The sequence below is a fragment of the Cebus imitator genome, unplaced genomic scaffold (genome assembly GCF_001604975.1).
Source record: "Cebus imitator isolate Cc_AM_T3 unplaced genomic scaffold, Cebus_imitator-1.0 Scaffold293, whole genome shotgun sequence".
Lineage (NCBI taxonomy): Eukaryota > Metazoa > Chordata > Mammalia > Primates > Cebidae > Cebus > Cebus imitator.
The window spans coordinates 2,135,270-2,154,619 of NW_016107608.1; the positions used below are offsets into that span (position 1 = coordinate 2,135,270).

General features: G+C 35.9%; 1 protein-coding gene across 9 annotated transcripts in view; it reads left to right on the forward strand.

The window, feature by feature from the left end:
* Positions 1-19,350, forward strand: part of NTNG1 (netrin G1) — a 356,160-nt gene that overhangs the window by 278,838 nt on the left and 57,972 nt on the right. For 5 of the 9 annotated variants that reach the window (XM_017502187.2, XM_037729105.1, XM_017502184.2 and 2 more), the window contains exons 5-7: positions 4,097-4,123; positions 15,192-15,257; positions 17,728-17,787. In XM_017502187.2, the coding sequence (XP_017357676.1) occupies positions 4,097-4,123; positions 15,192-15,257; positions 17,728-17,787 (153 nt within the window). The remainder of the gene's footprint in view (positions 1-4,096; positions 4,124-15,191; positions 15,258-17,727; positions 17,788-19,350) is intronic. The other 4 variants (XM_037729106.1, XM_037729107.1, XM_017502183.2 and 1 more) reach the window with 2 other exon arrangements.

Below are 19,350 nucleotides of genomic sequence, written 5' to 3' on the forward strand. Positions count from 1 at the left end.
AAAAAAAAAAAAAAAAAGCCTCATGCACACCTGTGCTTCATTTCCTCAGCACAAGCTCAGCAATGTCTCACACAGGGACTAGAAATTAATGCTCCGATGTTGACTCTAAAAGGGTGCACTTGGAAAAGGCCCTGGAATCTCTTTATGCCACTTCTATAAAATGATAGGGCTAAATGAGAAGATGTCTTAAATCCCTTTCAGCTTTCTTTTTTTTTTTAACACACTTTCTGAACTAACTAATCTAGTATCTTCCTTCCTTCTTTTTAATTTACCTATCATCTCTTTATCTTTCCCAAGTATTTTTGAGGTTGTTCTGGAGTTGAATTTGAGCTCATGGAGCTTAAACTTCAGGATCCCTCACTGGACTCCTTCTAAATTAAATATATATATATATATATATATATATATATATATATATCTAATTGTATAGTTTAATGTTATGTTCCATTTCTTAAAGAGAGGACACAGAATTGTACACATTTTATGCCCCACAAAGTCTGCACTCGTCTCTGGGTATGTTAAGAAAAAAGACAAATACAAATAAGAGTATCAAAAAATGAAATTTCAGCAGAAGATCCGAGAAAAGGAATAGACAGGAAGTAGGCCAGACATTAAATGCTAAACAGTTTCCCCAGTTGAGCATCAAACTGAGCTCTGAGTTTCATAGAAGGCACAATGGTAAAAGGAATTTGTCCACTGCATAACTCTTGTTATAAGAATGGAGGATGTGTTCAAAGATAATATTTATTATTAATATTAATAATTAATTTCCATTAATCCTGAACTCTGAAAAATGTCTCAGTGGAGCATTTTATAGGGGATAAAATCATACTTTGACCAAAAGTGATGTTTTCACAATGATAGAAATTTTCATGGAAATAAGTAATAAATTTTTTATCCAGTATACATTGAGCAACTCTTATGTCATCAGACGCTTTCCCAGGCAGATACAACAGGTACAGAAAGGAACAAGACATGGAACTTGTGCCCTCAGCTCTGGCAAGCAAGCACATGAAGACAGGCAAAAACAAGTGGATAAATTGATCATGGAGGCCTGTACAAAATGCTGTGGCATCAAAAGGAGAGAGTAGCTAACTTACATCAGGGATATGGAGGAGGAAGGAAATAAATGACTGCAGAGCTCAGTTTCAAATGTAATAATATTCTTTACATGGTAATTGTCACTTCATAGAGAATGTTACAAAACTGCCAACATGTGGCTAGACAGTTTTCCTGGGCACAATCTGACTCACATTCCTGTGACTTTTAGGTACAGTCACTGTTTGCTATAAGATGGAATTGTATTCATTGATTCATTCCTCACAAACCCCAAAGACACCCTACCTTTAATGAAATAAATTGTTGCAGTTCATTTCTAGGCCTCTCTGTCTTATTCCCTTGAGTGTTTGAGGAATTTCTCCTGGCTTACCTGTAGCCTTTTTAATGGATTTATGGGTTTATTCAATTCTTTAGTTATCTGCAGAGAACAAAAAACAAGGTATTTGGGCATTAAAATAAGAAGCATTAGAAAAAATAATGATATTTAAAAATATACTAGTGGGCATCCCTTGGTGTTCAGATATTTTCAGCTTCAAAGGTCTTCATTCAAATGAGCAGTTTAAAAACCTTTTCTAATCAATTCCCATTTTACAGCAGAGGAATAAAAAAAAAAATGACTCATCTGGCAGCACCACAAAAAATTGTAAGCCACAAAATGAGGAAGAGCCTGAATTTTAAGAATCCAACGTTAGGTAATAGAAAACATCTTCATGAGAAAAACAGAATCTCCTAATATCCTCACTTGGTGAGGTTTTTATACTTAGAATGAACATTGCTTTCCTGCACTGGTATCTCCAAAGGAATGAAAAAATTTATGCATCTTTCTAAAGTACTCAGCTGCAGCAAGTCCTGCATCAAACAGTCTTGCGAGTTTATTCTTCATTGTATCATGCCAAACACCCTGAGATCTCTGCCTTGCATAATGCCTGGCCTTCTAGGGCCATTTAAGTTTGTAAACACTTGAGAAGTCTCTTCCTGGCATTCCAACTTCCATTTTTTTTGATGGATTACAAGAGGCAAGCAGTGCCTTGCAATGGAGCAGGATTTTCAATTACGGGGAAATTTGGAACTTCTGCAATTGATACTAAAATTAGGATGCTGCTATCATATCTCACTCAACAGGGGATTTGCAAAAGAAAAAAAAATAAAGATTCAGTACCAAGTCACTGTCACACTGCAGCAAATGTAGTGGATTGAAGTGTCAGGTCAGGAATTCAGCAGTCCTTTGCAGAAATCATATTCAGCTTGAAATTCGTAGGATAGAGTTAAAACATGGAAATGGAAATTTGGATTTCCAATTTTGGTTGATCAGTAATTAAGGTGAAGCATACAAACTCTGAGCATTTAAAATCAATATGTTTTTATGATTCTAATAACTAAAATTCAGACTTCATTATTTCCAGGGTTTTAAAAACATCATAGTAACCCTTAATTTCTTATTCTCTCCTACCCAATACAAAATAGGAAAGTAGTTCTTGGCTTTAAAGAATACAAAACTAGAAATCTCAGAGCAAGCTACCATGATTAGTTAAAATAAATCAAGAGCTGTTGTTCAAAGATAAATACTAAATAGAAGCTTAATGATTTTTACAGTTACCACCTGTTACTATACTTCAGTAATGTAAAGAACAAGTCTGAACAACTCTTTAACAGCTATTGTTTATTGACTGCATACCATGTGTCAGACATTTTTATGGATTATCTCATTCAACCCTCATGACATCCCTATGCAGATCTTACTAGCCCTTTTTCAGATGAGGAAACAGTGCAGATAAGCTAGCAGACTTGTCTAATATCACCCAGCTGAGCAATAGTAAAGCAGAATTCTCACTGAGTGCTGTGTGATTCCCATCACATGTTTTCACCCAAACAGCTACCCAAATTAGTGGTGCAGATGTACTCTGGCTTTTAATTCACAGCATCTATCATAATGTTGCTTGGTGAATGAGCTATAACAATAATAGTAATCATAGCAAAGACAGATCCAGTACATACTACCTGTCAAGCAATACTCTGAGTGCTTTACATTTATCAGTTTATATAACTCTTGCAAACAACCCTAAGAGATTAAAAAAAAAAAAAAAAAAAAACTGAAAAAAAAAAAAAAAAAAAAAAAAAAAAAAAAAACTGACCTACTGAGGATCAGCAACTTGCCACAAGGTCAAATTTAGGAGTTGGAGTCAAACAGCAGATTCAGACAGCCTGACTTCTGAGCCCAGACTCTTGGCCACAGAACTATATTGTTTAATTAGGAATTTGAATCTGGATACAGACTAAATTCATGTCCACATTTATACCAAGTCCAGCCATATTCTGAAATGGCTCCGCTACCTTGGCACAACTTGTGAATTAAAGTGAAAGCTGAAAAATCGATGAAGTCCATGATCAATATGAACAACCTAATGTATTCTTGAATTATTCTGCTCAATTAAGTTTCTATTACAGAGTTTAATCCACATATCTGACAAGTAAAAGAGGAATAAAAATGATGGTTATATGAAATTAATCAAATAAAATGCCAGGTGATTTTCAACAGCTAACACATGCGTCTCATAACACGTTTTTAAAGGTCTATTGTATATGTGAATATATTTGCAAAGGTCCACACAGTGTATATTTGGTACTCTGTGCCCATTATGTAAGCCTGGTTTACTGTCTTATTTTGAACAACATACGAATGTTCATTAATCTTAAGAGAAACACAAAATGTTGGATGTCATGAGGCTTACTTGAACCAGATGCTGAAATGAGTATTAACTTCACAACTCTGATGAGCCCAGGAGTTCTAGAATGAAAAGAGAATGGTTGCACTTACTGGAAATTTGTGTGATGTGTGTGTGTGTGTGTGTGTGTGTGTGTGTGTGTGTGTGTGTGATGTGTATATGCATACATATATACACACAGATTTTGTGTGTGCTAATTTCCTAATAGTCTGAATGTTATCGTGTCAAGTTTCTGAGATTTTTATATTAAGTTGAAGATGTTATATGGTAATAACTAGCTAACAGCTTTTCTTTGTTGTTTTCTTTCTCTCCAGGTATCCCCAGTATTTCCAGTATTGGTAGTAAGTAAAACAACAACAACAACAACAACAACAACAAAACACCAAACCAAGTCTAGGCTAGCTTTGCTTTGTCGTTCAGCTCCTCAGATCTATTTTCCCAGTGTCCATTTCTGATGTGATAGGGTATTTTATGAATTGCATTTTTGTGTTGATTTTCTGCACAGATCTGGTGAGAACACAGTCAAAATTATTATTTGTGCATAACTCCATGAACATGGCAGTGCTACGGCTTTCCTGAAATACTCTTAACCAATGAGGGCTACCTAGACTGAGGTGCAATTACTTAGATAATCATCATCATTTAGCAAAAATATAAGTAGTCCTATTTATCCATACTTACTAACCAGCAAACAAATTGAACTCTCTCTCTCTTAGACTGGATTTGGATTTCTAACATAATTTTAAAAAGCAGAAAATGAAAGCCAATGCATGCCTTGGGTGGATTCATCAGAACCCAAGAAAAAGTCCATGAAACCAAGGGGAGGGAATTTGGTTAACGCATTAAACTCTAAGTTTTGTGAAGGCCTGAAAGAGGCAAGTTTGTGATCACTAGTCTTTCTGGAGAGATAAAGGAAAAAGAGAATCTGTGCATTCATTTCTCCCTTCTCAAATACAATGATCTATGTCTTCTTGACTGCTTAGCTTTGAGTTTGATAGAGAAAGAGCATTAAAAAATATGTGCAGAATTTTGGAGTAAGAGTACTAGAAATTCCTGCAATAAATTTGTTGGTATGAATCTAAGCAATTGAAGAGAAACCCCTCTTCAATCATCTGTAGAACACTTCTCCAGTATCACTACAAAGAACTTTCTCCCTGCTATCACGGGAGAACCAGGTGTAGCTCCTTCTTCATGTGGAAAATAATGGTGCCCTCATACCAAGCCTGAAATTTCCATTAAGAAAGTGCCCAATAACTTTACACAGCAAAATTTTACATATTTTTATATATTGCACCCTTTGTCTCTACTGGCTAAAATCTTTCAACAACTGCTAAGTAACTGATTGGAAATAAATTACTGATTTATTAGCAAGATTATGCCTGGTAAGCAGAGAGAATTTTCACTGTAGTGTCACCCCTCATAGGTGTAGGTGCTGTGCCAGGCACGGTGATCACAGTGTAAACAGCCATTGAATAATTGCAATTCCCAGCGTCCATCTAAAAAGCAATGCCCTGATAATCTGGATAAAGCAACTTCCTGCTTCTTATAAATGCACAGTCAGGTCTCCCAATTTATAAATCAACCCAGTTTACTTGGGCTTGTGAATAGGCCTGGACACTGATTTCTTAAGCGCTAGATGTGGTAAATGCCATGAAAATTGGCCACTTTGTAAATAGAAGTAGTGTTCACTTCCATTTAGAGATACCAGCCTGATGCTACAGCATCCTCTTTGTGATCTGGTTGAAACAGCATCAGTGTTAGAAACTTGCAAATGAAAACCTTTGGCTCTAACAGTCTAATTTTTCTGCTTCAGTATGCCCCTTGGCATTTGCCTAACTGTATATGTACCCCACAATGTGCTCCTTTCAGGCCTTGACAATTGCATTTGCACGTGCATTTTAGTGCCACAGGGAAGCAAGTAGAAGCAAGCTGACACAGATTATTGAGGCTTCTCTCGTGATCTGGCCTGTCAGAAGTTTCAGAAATGGATGGATGGAAAAGTAGTTCTTTGGCGTTGGGGTGTCTTTCTGTTTGGAGTGTCAGTTGTATGTTGCATGGCCCCTCTAACTGTCCTGCTCACTCGACATCCCATTCGGCCACCTCCACCACATCCCCCATCTCTGAGCATCAGCAGATGTTGACCTTTTACACACCAAATCCGGACATTTCTGTTTTGTTTTGTTTTGAAATCAGTGGTGACCTGAAAGGATGCTTCATTGTGCCTTTGAAAAAACATATTAACCTTTATTACCAAGAACCTAGGAAAATTTACTCCTAATAAAAACCCTCTGACTAAAAGTGATATTTCAGACCCTGCCTTTGATATGCCTCTGGCTGTTCTGCTTAGAATGCAATGAGTATTTTCTCAGATTTCCAGCAAGCAGGATGTAAGAGCTTCCAGAGGTCACCCAACATCACACATGACTAGCTTGCCTGTTGCCTGGCTTTCAAGGTAAAGAGATTTACAGTAATACCATCAAACGTGATTGTATCTTCTAGCTGCTTTAATGGCATTCGAAAGTTCCTTCTTTGTGGGCTTATAAGGTGCTTGTTGTGTGCACTCGTGGATTCCTTTCCTCTGCAAAGGGCAAGAATTCACACGTAGATGACACTGCCGCCTGTTTCAGAGGGCACAGGAATGGGGTTCTCAAGGTGCAAGCCAGAGTAGAGGAAGCTGTTCAGATATTTAGCTAAGTTATGGGAGTTTGCCAGGGCTTTTTTCATTACCCCAAAGAAGGAATAAATGAATATAATTTCACTAACTATATAGAAAGATACCATTATAACAGATGTAACACCCATGAGACCCTGATTATCACAATATATCTCAAGGAAAACAAATGAGGTATATTATCGATTGTAGATTATTGATGTACATAACCGTCAGTTTCCATACATACACTGTATACACCGTGATTATAGGTTTTGGAGCCCTAATAAATTTCAGTATAGATCTTAAAATGCCAACGCCTGCATTAAGGTTCAAATGCATGGACAGAGTGGTCATCCTTTCCGATCATCTGCTAAAAATGTTTTTGAAAGAAATTTCCCATTAAGGTCATTCGTACCTGCTGTTGTCTATCTATTAACGAACAGGTTTCCCAATCATCCTAAGGGCACTTGACTTAGAACTCAGTCATTCTCACGTGCTTTGGCCATGGCTGAAAAAATACTGGTGATCTTGTCAACAATTAATGAATCCCAAAATAAATCTGATAGCCTTTGAGCCTTATGATCTATGTTTTCACTTTACCTGATATGGCAGGAATTCCTTCCGATTGCATTTTTTAATAAAATGTATTATGCGCTTATAAGTAAACATTCATAATTTTATCCAAGTGAACCTTTTTTGCTGCTGATAACCCAAAGTAATATTGGCTTGCTGTGGGTGTTTTTGTTCAAGTGATAAACTGATCCTTACCTTCTAGTATATGTCATCTGATCTTTGGTCCTGAAAAGCAAATGACTACAGAAATTATGTTAAACAGTATATTATAAAAAGCATAATTAGACCAGCAAGAATTGGCTTAATGTGCAAATACATTGTGTGGGTGACTATCACTTCTTACAAAAGCGAATAACAGATGAGTCAGAGGTTAAAGGTAAACCATCCACAAAACGAAGATCACATCAAGGAAGACCATTTCAAAACTCTTGGAGTTTAGAAATAAATAGAATACAAACAAAAGAAAAGAGATGTGAACATTTTGTGAACCTGACTCTAGATGATTTCCTTAAATTACTTTCAACTGACTGGCGTGATGTTATATAAAGCGTATAATATTGATGAAGGTGTTTGGCTATTCCTTGCCTGTCCCCCACCCCCAACTTATTAAATTTAAAACAACAGTTCACTTAAGGGAAATAGCTAATTTTCCTGTTTTATCTTATAATAAGCAGTGCCTTCATCACAGAGTTAAAAAATCATCTCTAATTTGATTTAATTGGCAAAATCATTAAACAAGGGAAGTGCTACCTGCAGGGATCTATCAGCCTGTTGAGGAGGCCCAGAGATGTTTTCATACTTGAAAACATTTTATGCCAGTTGGAGACCTTGTAAAAGTTGTTTTCCACATGGCATCCAAATATTTTTGTGCAGTACTGATTTACTGTAGGAACCTGGATCGTGAAGAAAATAACAAGCTTAATCATTTTCCCACCCAAGGGTTATTAATAATTGCGGTCATGCTATACAGAGAACTGCAGTGTTTGTTTGTTTTTTTTTTTTACTTTGCTTTAATACTTCTAAATCCCCCAAATAAGAGTTTCATTTGAATTGCCCTTTAACTAATTAGGTTTTATGTAATTATCAGGCCAGTGTAGCAATATGGCAAATTGCATGGTGTGCTACATTAATTTTGAACTGTTTGCTGATGTTCTAGAAGGAAAGCTAAGGTCCCAGGTGAAATGCCTATGGGACTATCATGTGCCCAGTATCCTCATCACAGAACCATTTCATATTTGTGTAACTAGCATTTCGCATTCATGAAACCTTGTCGTTATCCTAAAATTGAATGAACATTAGGACATAGCTGCCTCTTTAATCCTGAAGAACAAATCAAATATTCCAATGGAGGAGGTGAAATAATCTCCTACTTAAAATTTTTTAAAAATCCACTAAGTTTACCAATCTTTATTGACAACAGTTACCCACCTTGAGCAAATTAACTTTATCATGTGTTAGCATTTTCCCAGGTGCCTCTATAATGTCAAGCAACTTTTTTTTTTTAAGTGTGAGCTGATATCTCTGCTTTTGCTGGTTATCTCTGGGGGGTCAGGAAATTCCTAGCTTAAAAACTTGCCAAAATCTCCAGAAGGCTGAATGATGAAACTTTAAATATTTTAACTGTGAATTCCTACACTGTGCCAGTTACTTCAGGGATGTATCAATTGAAGTCTTCTTGGACTATCAATGGAGAGCTGTCCAACTAGCCACTCCACTGCCTGGTAAAAGTGATTGTAGGGAGATGTTACCACATGTCTGCAGAATTCTATTTTACAAATGGTGCCTCTGAGATTTAGAGTGGCCACATAACTTGCCCACTGCGGTACAGCCAGGAATGCCTATCTGACTGCAAAGGCCACACTCTTAGCATTATACCAAGTGGAAGAGATTATAAAAGAAAAATTCTAGATTTATTGACTCCTACCCTAGACTTTTTCCAATCCATTACACTGTGCCTTAGAAGACCTGTTGGTCCCTAATTGAGCCCTTTCTATGCAGGGAACTGTAGAGTCCTGGAGAAAAATCAGAGCTCATTTTGGAATTCCTTATTGTGTTGTCAGCTGGAAAACTTACAAGCATGGTGTCTGAGTACAGGGATGGAGAACTGTGACCTGCCCCTTTCAAAATATGCTATTCTTCCACCACCAAACTTTCTTATTATATTAAGGAACAGGGAAAATGTATAGATGTCAGATATTTTATAGAACATGAAACAGTTCATGAAATTAGCTAAGCAAATTGTGGAAGCATGATTATACATACTCTGTACCAGTAAACCAAAAATTTTTCTTCATCAAGGTAGCTGCTTATAACAAAATAAAATTCTGTATGCTATCTCAAGGAGAACTCTGCTACTATCACACTAACCTCTGTTTTCCCCATGGTCTAATGATGCTGTATTTCTGAGAGCAGGGAGTTGCTGTGAGGATGTTAACATTACCTCCAAGGCTGTAGGGATTTCTCCTGTAGAACTTTAGAGTTTCCTGTGGATTTCTTTCTAGGGATCAATAATGTTATTTCCATCCCAAATGTGGTGTGTGCCTAAAAAATTTTTTAAGTAAAAAAAAAAAAAATGCAGCTTTCCAGATTTCCTGAAGAATGGCAGCAGTGACTATATAAACCCAAAGGGACCTTGTAATTTTATCTCCACCAGATGTTTTCTTCATATGCCAGGGAAGGAGAATGTTAAAGGAAGGTTCACTTACATCCTCTCAGCAGTGGCATACCATATCATGGTGGTACCCTGTTTCTAACAGGTTGCCATATTTTAGAATAAAAAATCATGTAAGCATTAGTATTGTTAGAAAACTTAATAAAAAAGCAACTCATCCACTTCATCATTTTCAGACCAGCAACCAAGTCTTAAATGAATTGCCTAAAGAATCTGAATAATGACCTAGCCAGAATTCCAGCTCAATGTCCAATTTCCAAACTAGGACTTTTTTCATTCTACCATGACATTAGAATTCACCTCATTTATATAAATTAAACTAAAAATACGAGCTATTAAGTGGTAGAAAATACTAGAAAAAAATCAGAAAACTTTCTCTTTAATCGGAAAGTTACATTTTACAATGTCCTTAAAGGCCATCCACAAAGTGACTTGAAAGCTGCTCCGTAAATGCCATGTGTGATAGAAGACAACTTAACATTCTAAAGCAACTCTACCCCTAAAACTTTCTTGATGTCAATAAACTGTCTTTAGTTTTCTGCTTCAAACTTGCTTTGTAGCTTGACTCAGTGTTACATCAGCCCTAGACAGTCAGGTTTAGCAATTCTATCACAGTTTTCTTCAACTTACAATGCAGAGAGCTTTCCTTGGGTGCAGAAGAGGAAAATATTTCCTTCCAGAGTCCCATTTTTATAACCAAAATCTCAATTTTTCTCATTCATAAAAATCGATTTCAAGTGCCACAACTAAATTGTCATGTAACAGTTTTGGGGGTAAGTTCTTAAAAAAAATTGGAGAAACTACCTATTTCATTCATATTCTAAGCTGACGTACTTCTAAACCAAAAGAAATGTAGAAATTACCATTTTCTTATTTTTAAAGGTTAAAAATCAAATATTTTTACACAGTGTTACAAAATAATTTGTATTGCTTTCTGAATAATAGTATTTGATAATGGCCCTATAATTGGATTATTCTCTAAAGTAAGCTGTATCTTAAGGGATCCTTTCAACTTATCAGAATAACTTGCTTTAAGCACAATTAACATTGAAAAAAATAGGGGAAGACATTATTTTTCCTACTCCTAGTCAGTAACAATTGTTTATAGTACAGTAATCTGATTTGTATTCACAATAGCAACCACAAATAGAATGAACTAACATTTATTGAATGCCCACTATGATGCCAAGCAAATATTAACTCCTTCTGTCTTGACAACAGCAAGTAACAGATAGTGTCATTATTCTGTTTTGCAGATGAGAAAAGCTAGGCACAATGAAGTTAAGGAACTTGTCCAAGTGGTAGAACTGGGCTTCTAATCCAGACTGAGCTTTACTGACAGCACCATATCTTAAATAAATTTACCCTAAATAGATTATTTTCTAGGCTTTCCCACAGATACAATCTGAAAATTCAGACTAATAATAGCAACTGAAAGACATTTCAGTTGTTTTATTTTTAAAGGAGGCAGTTATGGAATAAATGATTTTGGTCTCCATACTAAATATGTAGACATAGTCTTTGGAGCCTTGATCTGAGATATCCTCAAGACAAATTCTGTCAATTTTCCCAAAGGTATGGAACCAGCATCCTTAAGAAGAAGTGATTTCCATAAAAAGCTATTCTTCAATGATTTGTCATTTATAAGCATGTAGTGATCCTTCCCCTCACCCTTATAATAATTTCTCAATTCAGTTTGGGTTTCACTAACAGTCAAAAAGTCCATAGTCAAGGTATGTAGGGATAATTTTCTCATCACACAAAGAATTCTTAATCCACTAGAATCTCCAAAGGGCATATGCCTCATATCAACAGGCATCATCCTTCCATGAACTTTAATATGATGCTGCCAGGCCATGAGAAAAACCACTGGAGTGATGGAACATGTCAGCTGAGAGAAACCTAAGAAATCTCTTATCCAGCATTCTTGTTTTACAGATAAGGGAAGTAAAATCCAGAGAAATTAACAGCCAGGTAGCTCCTCAGTGGCGGAACGCGGATCAGACCTTGCATCTTCTGAATCCCAGTGCCCTTTGCCTTATAACAAACTACCACTCTGAGACACTCATATTGACCCAAAGATTTTCCTTAGTTGATTTGTGAAAAAAATTAATACATTCTACAACAGTTCATATGAAGAAGCAGTACAAATATTGTTGATGTATTATAATTTTTTTCTATTGCTAAGAATTTTTTTCACTAAGAATTCTCAGAAGCTCCATGTTATTCAAAAACTTTTATTGGAATTGGATGTGATAAGATAGAATTAGTCTCAATCATACTATTAAAGTAGCCTCTAATATGCCTGATTTAATTCTGGGAATTAAATGTTAGTAATATTTGTTGAGCATTTAGTACAGGCCAAAATCTTAGAATAAAAAGTAAAATTACTCAGAGAATAATCGGCTAATTTTAAGTTGTTGTTGTGATTATAAAACAAAATATATTTAAAAAATTAAGATGAAATATTAACTCAAAAAAAATCTCATGAAGGCCAAATATTAAAATGTATATGTGCAGTCAGTAAAACACTATAGGAGTTTAGAGGCCACAGATTTCAATATTGATTTTTATAGGATAACATTTTTCCTTCCAAGGAAAATGCAGAACACATAAAATTTTGTCCCACTGGAGATATATATCGATTTGATCAGGATTTTCATATGATGCCTGCAGATGGTTCTGCGTTTTAGTAATTCAGGGAGGTTGGGCATTCTACATAATGAAAATTATTTGAAAAAAAATTCTAATTATATTCTCAGGCAAACACAAAGGAAAGGCTTATTTTAGGTACACAGTACAGAAGAAAATTATATTCTCAGTAGCAACAGATTGTAAGTGAGGTGTCTATCTTGATAATTCCATACAGGTCAGGAAGTCTCAGCAAATTGAGAGTAGAATGAGCTATGTTAATTTTTTTTTTTTTTTTTTTTTTTTTTTTTTTTTTTTTTTTTTTTTTTTTTTTTTTTTTTTTTTTTGAGACGGAGTTTCGCTCTTGTTACCCAGGCTGGAGTTCAATGGCGCAATCTCGGCTCACCGCAACCTCCACCTCCTGGGTTCAGGCAATTCTCCTGCCTCAGCCTCCTGAGTAGCTGGGATTACAGGCACGCGCCACCATGCCCAGCTAATTTTTTGTGGTTTTAGTAGAGACGGGGTTTCACCATGTTGACCAGGATGGTCTCGATCTCTTGACCTCGTGATCCACCCGCCTCAGCCTCCCAAAGTGCTGGGATTACAGGCGTGAGCCACCGCGCCCGGCGAGCTATGTTAATTTTTTAAATACATATAAGAAGATCCATAATCTGGAAACTTGGCCTTCCGGAGGAAAATAAATCATAAAACACTAAGAAAGGAGTTACACTAAAATACAGGCACAGACAAATATTTAAAATATTAGAATATGAAATAAAGTTTATAGTGTTATTTTTCAGAACTCATTTCTAAAATTGATTTAATATAAAATTATTAAATTTACTATTAATCTTTACTTAAATTTCTTGGCAAAGCTCAATAACAAAATAATAAATTATAGTAGTACTTGCATTTCATTATGACAAACAAGTCACTAAATACTTAACATTAGGCTTGCAAACTTCACCCTCACTTATTCCCTGTATTTGTCTCTGTACAGAAAAAGATGGAGAGAGCTAGTTCACCAAACTAAGATTGTCTTAATCTGATGCAATAATATAAATGCATTTATGTAAAACAGCACCAATACTTTGAAAGCTTTATTAAATAAACAGTTTCTGGGAATACAGACAATATTAATTTCCTCAAAACACAAATTTAATAGTTTTTCAAAGCTGATCATCACAGATCAAGTAGGCTTGTCCTATTAATTCAATATCTACCCATCATCAAAGTGCTCAGATGAAAAGCAACATTCAGTCAGTAACTTGCATATTTTGCCCACCTATTACAAAATATTTATTTATTTAGTAACACCTGAGTACAGATGCATAAAATTATTACATTCTTTCTTTATTCATAAATGTTCATCATCAAGATTTCCTTTGCCTTTGTGGATATATGTATGAGAACAGCGTAAAACAGAGCAATAGCTCTGTTGGCTCTATCAGATCAGCTTTTTAACTTTGCTTTAAAAAGCAAAGTTAAAGTTCAGGTCTCTTGTCTTGGAAGAACCCGTGAGAATCTATTATGGAGGAGGCAGTATGATAATACCTGTTTACAGTAGCCTAACCACTTGATATTTATTTCTCAATTATCAGATATTTACTGAAGCACTCTGCAAGGCTTTGCCCTTCTTCAAAGAGATCCAATCCAATTAGAGAGATGAGAAATCGACCTATAAAATTTTAACTAGCAATATTAAAACTCATGCCTGTCCACATATCAGTGAGAAGGCGGGAGCATGGAAAGTAACAGGTTACAGGAGTTTAGAGGCAAGAGCCGTCCTTATGGACTTGGGTGGTACCAAAGAACAACATAAGACAGGTGGTTTTGAGGCTGGACTCAATAGATGATAAGATTTTAATCATAAAATAGCTGCTTTAGCCGGGTGCGGTGGTGCACACCTGTAATCCCAACATTTTGGGAGGCTGAGGCCAGTGGATCACGAGGTCAGAAGTTCAAGACCAGCCTGGCCAACATGGTGAAAGCCTGTCTCTTTTCTAAAAAAAATAACAATAAATAAATAAATAAATAAATAAAATTTAAGAAAAAATCGCTGCTTTAATAGTCATGCCCTAGGCACCTTCACAAAAACAGTTTAAAAACTAAATCCTAGCCTGGCTGTTCTGCCTACCATAACTGAAAGACACAAGTAATACCAAGACATAAATAATACAAATTCTTAAATTAATTAATGCTTTCAGTTATTTCTGCATTGGAACCAATAACTCTAGAAACATATTTTGAGGTAAAGACATCATGAAAACATATACATACTCATACATACAAACCTTAGATACAATTGGAAGCATCTTGGACTTTTCTCCATAAACCAAAACCACCAGTTATCCCTCTTTCCTTTTCTGAGAAATTACACATACAAAAACAGGAAATATACCCACTCCTTTTCCGAGATAATGGCTCACACTTAAAACATACTCCAAAGAATCGACCATGAAAAACTAATGCAACCAGTTCATATCTGTAAATATAAATTAAGGCGAGTGGAATCCTCAAGTGAGAGATTATTTCTTTAGTGTTATCTTCTAGTTTCAGGCACCAGCTTTACATAATGGTTTGGATTGCTGAAGTCCTTATTTGTATTTTTGTGTGCGTGTAAGAACACTCTACCTTATTTTAAAAGAAAACACGTAGCTTTAGTGAGGAAGTAGCTATATATTTAATGTCCATTCAATGTTTTGGGAATCATGAATTGCTTGCTCTTGTTTGATGTGGGAGTCATGTTTTGTTTAAGCGCATCACAGCCAAGTTAAAGAGCAGATGTGTGATTTGTGTCTTTGTCCATATCATTTTCTGTTTAAACCAAATGACATTATAGATGAAAATAACATACCCTGATTTTTCCTGATGCATGCAGCTCCTCCAAAGTTTAATAGGATATGGCCGAATATTTCTTCCCTTGAGGTTCCTAACCCAAAACAAGGTAGGAGCATGTAAAATTCCTACTGATATAAAATCCCACATGTTTGGGGGAAAATCCTATATGCCATTTTTAGCACAAAATAAGAGCATTATCATGAATGCCATGTCTTTGAAAGAATCATAATTCAATCTTTTTTCTAATATGAAGAGTGTCCCAAAAATATTAGAGTGAAAGATGAGGGGGAAAATTAGATGGCATGGAAGCTTTTTAGCTTTAATCTTTGCTAGATTACACTGAAGGTCAGTCAGTCCCAAGAGAAATCTAGACTTCTGTTGCCACCACAGTGTGGAGTACAGACAAGACTAAATAACGGGTGAGTGGCACAGGCATCCTTTCAATGTCTTCCTCTTACTTTTAAGTCAACCAACTAGCACCTCAGTTGTACTGAGGATCTGGAAAAATACATAGAGGTAGTATTGTGACACCTGAAAGATGTTTTCTCTGACTATTGCTCCACATTGAGTGGCCAAAATCTGGAGCAAGCTCCCTGTCTCTTTCCCTCCCTCCTCCTCTCTTCTACCCTCCCTTGACCCTCTCTCACATACTCTTTCTTGTTCCCTGTCTCTCTCCCCCTCCCTACTTCCTCCCTCCTGTCTCTCTCTCTCCCTCTCTCTCTGTTTGCGTATGTGTGTGTATCTCTCTCTCTTTCGTATCACAGTAAATTTTCCTTGTTGGAACTTTTCCTTTTATCTTCTTTATCAATTAACATTCATGTGTTCCAGCATTAGAGCAATCTGCTCTCTGTCCTTAAAGCAGTAATTATTTTCTGACTCCTAATGTCAAAAAAAAAAAAAAAAAAAAAAAAAAAAAAACAAGAAAACAAGACTGATAGAAATGTGACTGTGCAGGAAGAAAGAGAACTTTTAAAAGCTGGGCAATAAACTTCATAAGCCACAGTGTAATGTTAAATTCATATTAACATCTGCCCTATGATATATATAATCATGTATAAATTGGAATTTCTTTTAATATAAGATTGTATTCTTTTGCCTTCTTCCTTCTACAAAAAAAAAAAAAAGGCACAACTTTAGCTTCCATCTTCCTTAGTTATATACAGGATGTTCCTTTTAAACTCTAATGAATACAGATGGAAGAGGAAATGAGCAAAAGGAGGAACCAGGAAATAGCTGCTAAGCAAAACAAAATATATTAGCAATTTGTTGAGGAGTCAAATTGGAAGGGCTGCATTTTCAGTCCTTGATCAGCGTGATGAAATCTAGACTGTCCTAGATACATATATTACCAGCAAATAGAATTATCTTAATCATCTGCTCCAAATGAATTTTTTCAAGTTTCTGCACATATATATGAAAGAAGAAATACAGATCAAGCTCACCCCTATTAGTTTAATTCTGTGAGGAATCAGAAGAGGTTTAGTGGCTTTATTCCTTGGCAAGTTCAATAACAGCATCTTCAGTGAAATGTCACTCAGCATTTCCTATTGAATTTCATAGTCCACAGTTTATACAACACAGGCTCTAAGACAACACTTCTCCACAGTGAGTTTTGAGCTGAACAAGATTATGCATTGTTCAAAACCTGAAGTAGGCCCATTTAATTATTTTGCTGTGTTTTCTTTGAGTGTCACAGGACAAAACACTTTCAGAAATATCTTAATGTCATACCAATTGTACTTTCTTAGAATGTGGATAATGAGTTCAAATGAATCTATTGAGAAGCAGCACAGTTGAACAAAGCGCTTAAATTTTGAAATTTTAGCAAAAGGTGCACTTTGTAGCAGAGGCCAGTTCTCTGCAGCCATAATTTTTCTTGTCTGCATCTGCAGAGAATATCAGGCTCTATTCTGTTTTGGCTATTTTCACAAACAACTCTTTATGAATAATTGAAAAAGAAATGGCAAGCAAAAATAGAGAGAAAACCCTGCCATTAACAAGCTGATATCATCAAAAAGGTGATAAATGCTGAGAAGACTACAACTTTTAAAGACAAAGGTACACATGTCCAAGGTGACTCTGAGACCTAGGCCCAAACGCTGCTGAATGGCTGACTATTGGGACTGACTATGTTCTAGGGTATCTAATGGGTTCAACAAGAATAGCCTAATGGTATATATGTAGACTACTTTAGGATGACATAGAATGTCATGGTGAACCGAGGCAATGATAATGTCAACTGACAACACAACTACTATTTTTTTAAATTGACAGTAGGGGATCCTACTATCCATATTGTTATGGGAATGATCCTTGCTTCACTGGATTCTCGATTTAAATGGTAATAATTTTTGCCTCTGAAAAGAAAACTTCAAAATTGTATTACCGACAATGTTGAACCATTTTCAGCCAAATGCAAGCCTTACTCTGTGATTGAAACAAATTCCCAGAAACAACAGATACAAATAATCTCTTAATTTAGGGCTACTTTTCAAGTGGGTTGGTGATAAGTTATTACAGTTTGAACGTTTCACTATTGTTTCTAATTTATTGTTCATTCTTTTAAACCTATCCAGTTGCTCCCAAATTAGCTTTGTCAACAGTTTCTTCTGTTCAAGTTGCAAACCACAAGAGAGGTAGGAATTCTTGGATTCATACAGTGATTTCATGGTGTTATGTGTTGTGAAACTTTGCACTGTATGAATCTGGAATATCTGTGAAGTGTACCCATCAGCTTATTGGTGAGGCATGTTGACTGATAACAATCAATGCATCGAATAGTACCGAGAATCATCTGTAAGAAAAAAAATGCTTCACTCAGAAACTTGACTACAATTAAAAGTGCTACAACATTTGTTTTCTGAAAGATTAATGTGTGAATAAGAATAAAAATGATTGAGGTACCTGTTTAGACCATGAATGTGAGAGCACTAACATGGATACTCATTTGCATTGAAAACAAGGAAACCCACTTACAGTGAGTTTCAAGGGTACTTTTCATGAGACCAGAATGGCAGGTTCCATGTATGGTGTCCATTTCACTTTGTGACAGATAAAACACCTTGGAATTTATGCTTCCAAAAAATTGTTTTGAATAACCCGAAAAACACAAGTGAAATCTGCAATGGATTAAGTGTTGTTTATGATCCAAAAATAATAGTTATATTACTTTCTTTAAATGAAAGTGAGCAGTGCTCATCTGTGACTCATGAATGGCCCATTCCAGCTAGCATCTGTCTTTCACAGAATGAAGATTTTTCAGGAAACATAAAGATTTATGTTTTTATTTCTCCATTTTTTTTTTTCTTTAAATGTCTTGTGTAACAGGTGTGTCTTGTTTTCCACCCTTGACTGTTGGGCATATGTCACTTTCTGGTTTTGTATTTTTGCTTTTTCATAAAACACCTCTTACAAAGAAATATATTTATTAATAAAATCTGAACTTAGTTTGACCCATTTGGTGAAAATGACCATAATGATTTCCTATTCCTTATTGAATTTAGTCATTTTCCAGATTTTAATCAATGCTGAATTTGTCCTTCCATGACATACAGAGAAAAAGTGGAAGCTGGTCAGAAAATGGGAAAAGAGAAACCAAGAGTATTTAAACCATGTCTCAAATTTTTCTCAAATGTGCTTTTAACCGTGGAATGTAGAAGATGCCAATTTGGGTTTAGGGGAACCCAATTGGGTTTGAAATTTGGGGAAATAAGTCTTGTTTGAGAAAAGCAGATGCGGGCTCAGAGGGTAACAAACCAATCTAGGCACGTGCTGTGACACGCAGGCACTCACTGAAGCCACCATAGGGATGCCATATGGAAGGAAACAAAGGAGGTAAAGGGGAAAGGAAGGAAAAAGCACGTACAAAGTTCATCTCCTTTCTGTCATGTCAAGTGTGCTAGACACACAAGAGGCCTCTGAACCTGGAATTTGACCCTGTATCTCTAGCTTCTGGAGGACACAGCACCAGTGAGGTCTAGACACAACCCTGGAGACAGGGGAAAGCTACCCAACGAAGTAGACTTACTATAGACAAATTCACATCATCATCAAATGATATGTGTGGAAGAGCTTCCACAGCTACGTAAGGTTGCAAGACAGGGTTGTGGTTGGGGAAAAGACAAAGAAAAAGCTAGAGCCTCTTAATTTCCAGAATCATTGCATTTAATGCAATGAAGGGAAGATTCTTTTTAGAGTTC